This window comes from Olea europaea, chromosome 13, assembly GCF_002742605.1.
Source record: "Olea europaea var. sylvestris chromosome 13, O_europaea_v1, whole genome shotgun sequence".
In the NCBI taxonomy this organism is placed as follows: domain Eukaryota; kingdom Viridiplantae; phylum Streptophyta; class Magnoliopsida; order Lamiales; family Oleaceae; genus Olea; species Olea europaea.
The window spans coordinates 13,400,818-13,408,542 of record NC_036249.1 but is presented as its reverse complement, the minus strand read 5'-3'; the positions used below and the strand labels follow the sequence as shown (position 1 = coordinate 13,408,542).

Here is a 7,725-nt window from a genome sequence, read left to right as displayed (position 1 = left end):
TTATTTTATTTATTTTTAAAATAGGTTTTATTTCATTTTTTTTAAATTTATTTTTTATATATAATGCAAAGTTACTGTTTTACCCTTTTAAAATTAGTGAAAATAGTGAAAAGGAGTTGTGTAACTATCGTGAAATGTTATATGAAATTGGGTGGCCATGGTGAAATAAAATAAAATTGGATGATCATGCTAACACTAAGCATAAAATTGGGTGATTATGATGACACTGGTTGTAAAGTTGGGTGGCCATTGATGGATTTAACCCATAGTTGAAAAATTGTGGATCCCATTAAATGAATGGTTAAAACTAATTGTTGACTTTGATTTAGATTAAAATTTAAATTTGAATTTTCGCCAAACGGGGGCTTAATAAGTTCTTTCACTTATTAGGCTAGGAAAATTTGTTGGATCTACATTCACTTGATATAGAAAGCAATTCACTTCCTTATACCTGCTTACTTGTACAGCTGAAGAAACCTACCCATCCTAGCCGTGGCATTCCAACGGCTATCAATTGCCTTGCAATTCTGCTCAAGGAGCCTGTGGTTCGATCTTCATTTGTTCAAGATGATGGAGTGAAGCTGCTTGTTCCTCTAATTTCTCCTGCATCCACTCAACAGTCCATCCAGGTACTACCTCTATTCAGAATGAGTAATTAATTTATAGTCCCAATTTTGCTATATGCGTCCTAGATATTGCTTGGTGGCTTGGGTTCTGAATCTCATTCAGCATGTCTTGAAGTGGGAAATCTTACAACTTTTGTGGTTGTAATATCTGGTTTTTGTTTATCCTTGAAACAGCTCCTCTATGAAACATGTCTTTGTATTTGGCTCTTGTCTTACTTTGATCCTGCGGTTGAGTATTTGGCTACGTCTAGAACCCTTCCACGGTTGATTGAAGTTGTTAAGGGATCCACAAAGGAAAAGGTGAGTTCCTTTGTATCAAGTAGTAAAATCAACCTTTATCATCCAAATTCTAAGGACTCTTATAAAAAGGTTATATCTTTGATTGTCTTACTCTTGATAACAATTCTGACTTTGCTTAATCACAGTTTTCAAATATTCTTATACAGACTACTTTCTATTGAACAGCATTTTGAGAATTTATTTATTCTAACTATTGGCGAACAGTGTATTTTATGCACCTGAATTTTGTAACATCAGATCCTGCTTGCTACAGGTTGTCAGGGTAGTTGTCTTGATTCTTAGGAACTTGCTCCACAAGGGGAACTTTGGTGCTCAGATGGTAGACCTAGGAGTGCCACGGCTTGTTCAAAGTTTGAAAGCACAGGCGTGGAATGATGAGGTGAGATAAAATCTTTTTCCATGGTAATAATAAATTGATTATTTTATTTCTCAAGTCAAAATTAAGTTAAATGAAAATATTTTCTGTAAAGAGGATGTTTTTCCGCTACAGTTACACAGAGGAAGGTTGCCAGAGTTATATTACATTTACGGCTGGGAAAACCCTTTAAATTCTTTCTTTTCTACCAGAGAACAGAATTCACGTGTTGTGCATACATGTACATGCATGTGAGAAAAGGTTTGTTTTTCTTTGGCGATGATTTGCCAGAGTTGATAGCTGTAGATGTGCCCCGATGCACTGATTTTTCTAGGATTTCATACTGCCAAGATGCTGATGATGGTTGTATGCAATTCTTTTCATTTATTTTTTGTTTTTGCTGGGTTAGGGTGTGCCCTCGATAATTTTATCATTTATAACTTGACACAATCTCCAATAGACAGCAATATTTAAGTGTTCATAACACAGATGGTAAAATAACATGTTTCACTGATTCACTGTGATGGCATTTTAAAAATTTAGGTACTGTTGTCATCGCAACATGTTTCACTGATTCACTGTGCAATATGCTGAGCCAGTCGCATCTTCCGCCTATCCATTACTGGCCCTTGATTTATATGTGCTTATGTGATCATTGGTTTTGTGTAGGATCTGCTGGAAGCTCTAAATCAACTGGAAGAAGGACTTAAAGATAATATAAAGAAGCTAAGTTCTTTTGATAAATATAAGCAGGCTGTCCTCCTTGGACATCTTGATTGGTCACCTATGCACAAAGATCCTTTATTCTGGCAGGACAATGTTACCAACTTCGAAGAAAACGATTTCAAGGTATTTCTCTATTTCTGCGGCTACTTTTATTTTGTTATTCTATTTCGATAACATAACTCCTTGTAAGTTGAGCTGCTGTAGCTTTTGCACTTGTATGTATAACTTGACATTGTAGACATGAAAATCCACTGAAAAACTTATACAGGTGTGGGAAGTATTCTTGTGACTGCTTTAGTGTCTAGGTTCAAACCTACAACAAATGGACTGCTTCACTCTGAATTATCCTTGTTAAAATCATTCAATAAATGCTGATGAGCCTTATCTTGCGACTTCTCACAAATACTTCATGGTGGACTCTCAACTTCTCTTCCTAATTTCCTAATTGGATATTGATAATGATTATATATTTGAGAAAAGTGGATTAAAGGTAAGATTTACAGCCTGTTGTTCCCCTTCCTCCTCAATTGCCCAGTTCTGCATCTTTATTACTTTGTTTCATCAATCTTTCTGTTTGACAAAGGATCTAAAGTTGACTAATTATTCAATTGGCTTTATTGCCATCGCGGGGTATGATGTCATATGTCCTCTTCCTCTCCCAAGATAAAAAGAAGTAAATTCTTATTTTTTGTAGCTTTGTTCTGTGAGCATTTTTCTCTGATAAGATTGGTGTTCGAAGATGTATCTAGCAATCTATCGCAATGATGGCATACACAGAAATGGGCTTAAGTTATTTACATAACTAATCAGTGTAAAGAATCGCGATATTACTGTTTGACTAACTGTTCCATTTTATTTCGTTGTGCTCTGTTTATTTTGTCATTGATATTGCATTAGTATAGGTAGTACAAAATTTAAAATCTTCTGCATTTTCTTACTTATCTTTCAGTGTTGCACGAAATTAATATCAAATATGTTGCTACAGATCCTGAAGGTCCTCATAACAATTTTGGACACGTCCACTGATGTTAGAACGCTTGCCGTTGCTTGCTTCGATCTCTCACAGTTCATACACTACCATCCTGCTGGGCGTATCATCCTGACTAACCTCAAAGCAAAAGAACCGGTGATGAAACTGATGAACCATGAAAATGCAGAGGTTACCAAAAATGCTTTGCTCTGCATCCAAAGGCTTTTCTTAGGTGCCAAATATGCAAGCTTTTTGCAGGCTTAAGTATCATTTATGGAGGACAGTTTTTGTCCACATTTTTTATGTTCGTACACAATGAGTAAGTATGTTCAGTTTTCTTATGTATAATGTCACCTACTCGGTCGAGAGCTTGGTTTTTCATTTATCTCATCACTAATGTTATACACTGTACTCATTTGTTTCTAACCTTTTCTAGTCTCTATGAAGGAAACATGGGCTTATGCAATGTCGATTGTTCAGTAAATACAGTCCTATTTTTTGGGTTGGCATTTCAGTTTTTTAACAAGTTTGCAATCTATGATGCAGCAATGAGGCATATCCACGTCTAATGCATACTTGAATTAATAGACATCCAAGTATATGTAGGGCAAGGCTTAGAATCTCTTCCAGGTGACATGCATGTTCTCTCTTATCCTAAGATTCCACGGCGACAACAATAGAGAGTGCATTGTCGGGTTAATTGCACCAGTGCTCACTAAACTTTCACGAGTTAATAATCCAAATGGTCATTGAACTTTGCAAAAAAATTTCACTGGGTTACTGAACTTTAAAAATGGCCCAAATCATCACTGAACTTTGTAAAATGTATGCACAGAGTTACTGAACTTTAAAAATCGCTTCATTCATCACTGAATTTTGTAAAAGATTTCTATGGAGTCATTAAACTTTACAAAAAAAATTTCGGGTGAAATTTTTTTTGTAAAGTTCAATGATGAATGAGATAAATCTTAAGATTTAGTGACCTGTGAAAACTTTTTACAAAGTTCAGTGATACTATGAAAATCTTCTGTAAAATTCAATGATGACTTTGGTGATTTTTAAAATTTAGTGACCCGCTGAAATTTTTTTGCAAAGTTCAGTAACTATTTGTGTTATTAACTCAATCTTTCAAGGCAAGGCTTATAATCTTTTCTAGTCAGCATGTTCTCTCTCATCCTAGGATTCCACGGCAAGCACGCTAGGCCCCCGTTTGGTCACCATTATTCCTCGTTAGATTATAATTCATTTTTTTCTATCTTCTTATCAACAACATATTTTTAAATAAAATAATATTACAAGTAAATTCAAAAATTTTGCCTTCTTTTTTAACTACAGATTCTTTAAAAAATTATTATTTCTATCATTATAATGTGGAATGATAGGGTCAAACGGGCGCTAGATAAAGTGGATTGTTGGTTAATTGTACCGGTGCTAACTAAACTTTCACCTCATCTGTAATTAGATCATTGAACTTCAATCACCAAGACCGAACTTGACTTACGTAGCGTTTAGGTTACTAAATTTCAATTTAACAGTGATTAGGTTACTTCATTAGTGCGCGGTTAGAGAATGTAACTAATGTTGATGACATGGACGTTCAACAACGACGAATGATGTGGCCTAACACATGGACTTGAGTCAATCGTATTAGCCGTGAAAATTTCACCCAAATGCAATTAGTAGGTACAGAAATTTAATATAATAGCAATTAAAACACGGAGATTTTGTTAAAAAGCTCACTCAAACAATGTATTTGGTTAAACAACCCCACTTTAATGTTTGTTGGTATAATAGCCTTCAATTACAAAATACAATAAACAAATAATATCAAAAGTCCAAAATGCCCTCACCAAGAAAAAGATCCAAATACCCCTTTCAATCCATTCAAATTCCTCATTTCATCTCCAAAAATCATCGACTTGCTCTCCATGTAGTACTGTAAATTCTTGTTATCTATTACTTCACACATCTTCTTCAATATTTTGAGCATTTGAACAAGAATTTTGATTTTTATACCATTTACATTGAAATCTCTCCTATATTTGAAGAAAAAAGAAATGTATTTTTAGAAATGTCGTGTACATTGATACTTTAATTATTGAATATAGTATGAAATGATATTTTAGTTGATTTTTTTAATTTTTTTTTTAACATTTGGTGTATTTTGGCTGTCCACAACTATTGGAGATAACAACACTCTAGTTGTTATCTGTAGTGTAGAACGATACTGCAGTCATTATCGTCTATGTAAAGCGATAGTAAAACCATAAGAATAATAGGTGTTTTAAAATTGGGTATAATCGTATCACTTGTACGGATCATGTACCACTCAGTGAGAGTCATAAACGATGAAGACAAAACAACACATCTGTTAGATTTTATGATTTATGATTTGCTATTTTTGTAATATTGAAAAATAATGGTGGTGTTATGATATTCTGCTTTTGTCATTTTGAAAAGCAAACTATTTATAACGTTTGGAACGATTGATTTTGTCATTGTCTTAGGATCGATAAAACTAGAACGGCAGATATACTTTTATTTTGTTATTATAAAACAATACTAGTGTCGTTTTAAATATTTCACCTAAAAAGTATAAAAATGATGTTCAAAAATTAAAGATTATTGATTTAATAGAAACTAATTTCAAAGAATACATGGTATCAATTATTCATATCGTGTTTATATACGTAACGACACTTGTGCCGTTTCATAACAGTAACGACATTTGTGCTATTTTCCTTTTTCATGATGATTAAATAACGAGCATATCTCTCAAATTTTGTAAATGTCATGTCCATCTTACAACTTAAATGAGTTCAAATTATCGATTATTGAAACTCGAACGGGTCGTGGGTACTCATACTCGTGTTTATAGACAGAACGACACACGTGTCGTTTAACAACACATTTGCCGTTGATTGATTTCTCTATTATTTTGCTCATTTTTCATCGAAACGACATCAAGTATTGGACTCCCTAACTTAAGAAAGTCGAAAATGTTATTTATGTGATAAATCTCGATAAAATTGACATAGATTGTATAATATCAAGTTGGAGAAATTACAAAACATTATCTACATTCGTTAGAAAATATAATTAATGAGCATCTCTTAAATTTTGTAAATGTCATGCTCATCTTGCAACTTAAATGAGTTCAACTTATTGATTATCGAAGCTCAGATAGATCGTGAGTACTTATAATCGTGTTTATAGATAGAACGACACACGTGTAGTTTAACGGCACTTTTGTTGTTATATTGATTTCTCTAACATTTTGCTTCGTTTTCACTGCAACAACCTCAAACATTAGACTTCTTAACTTAAAAACGTCGAAGATGTTAGTTATGTGACAGATATTGGTAGAATTGAGATAAATGGTATGATATCGAGTTGGAAAAATCCCAAGGCATTATCAATATTCGTTTGAAAATATAGTTAATGAGCATATTTCTCAAATTTTGTAAACACGACGTCCCTCTTGCAATTTAAATGAGTTCATCTTATTAATTATCGAGGCTCAAATGGGTCGTAGGTGCTCATACTTGTGTTTATAAGCAGAATGACACATGTGTTGTTTAACGACACTTTTGTCGTTATGTTGATTTCTCCAATATTTTACTTCGTTTTCACCATACCGACTTCAAACATTGCACTCCCTAACTTAAGAAAGTCGAAAATGTTAGTTATATGACAAATATTGGTAAAATTGGCGTAGATTGTATGATATTGAGTTGGAGAAATCACAATGCATTATCTATATTCGTTAAAAAATATAATTAATGAACATATCTTTCAAATTTTGTAAACGTCATGTCCATCTTGCAATTTAAATGAGCTCATCTTATCGATTATCGAGGCTCAAATGCATCGTAGGTGCTCATACTTGTATTTATAAATAGAACGACACATGTGTTGTTTAACTGCACTTTTGTCGTTATGTTGATTTCTCCAATATTTTACTTCGTTTTCACCATATCGACTTCAAGCAGTGCATTCCCTAACTTAAGAAAGTCGAAAGGGTTAGCTATGTGACAAATATTGGTAAAATTGACGTAGATTGTATGATATCGAGTTGGAGAAATCACAAAGCATTATCTACATTCGTTAGAAAATATAATTAATGAGCATATCTCTTAAATTTTGTAAACGCCATGTCCATCTTGCAATGTTGGTCCCAAATACATCAACTTTATATTAAAGACGACTTTTGTTTTGAAACAGAAAGTAAAATCGCAAAATAAGAACACAAGATTTTTCGGCCGTAGCCCCGAGGTTCGGCGACCGCTATTTACGCCTAATCCCCTTTGAGCATCGCTAAGGATTTAGCTCAAATCCACTAAGAGATCCCTTAAAATGGGCAAGAATGTTACAGATCTAAACCAGAAAGGTTCGAACACAAATAATCTCTCAAACTCTGATTTCTCGCTATACAAATTACTCACAAAGAGTACTCAACACTCAGTATATAATAATCTCACAAGAGATTAGTAAAATCATCAAGAAGATGAATTTACATAGACTCTCAAAGATAAAATCACGAAGGAGACGAGAGAGGAACGAAGAAAACAAAACCACTACCCTAACCCTAGAACGAAGAATTCAATTTAAAAGAAATACAATAAATCGCTAATCCACTGATCCAGATTTCACCAAGTGTCATCCATCCATTTAAAACGCACCAATGCACAGAACATAAAATACGCTTTTAATCTATTCCAGAAACTTCACTTAATTGGATAAAAAAA

General features: G+C 33.5%; 1 protein-coding gene across 1 annotated transcript in view; it reads left to right on the top strand.

Annotated features, from left to right (window-relative positions):
- The window catches only part of LOC111408464 (V-type proton ATPase subunit H-like), a 6,984-nt gene extending 3,541 nt beyond the window's left edge, over positions 1-3,443 (top strand). Inside the window, exons 2-6 of the mRNA XM_023038218.1 lie at positions 396-629; positions 801-926; positions 1,180-1,305; positions 1,951-2,130; positions 2,993-3,443. Of these exons, the coding sequence (XP_022893986.1) occupies positions 396-629; positions 801-926; positions 1,180-1,305; positions 1,951-2,130; positions 2,993-3,241 (915 nt within the window). The 3' untranslated portion in view covers positions 3,242-3,443. The remainder of the gene's footprint in view (positions 1-395; positions 630-800; positions 927-1,179; positions 1,306-1,950; positions 2,131-2,992) is intronic.
- Positions 3,444-7,725: the final 4,282 nt, after the last annotated feature.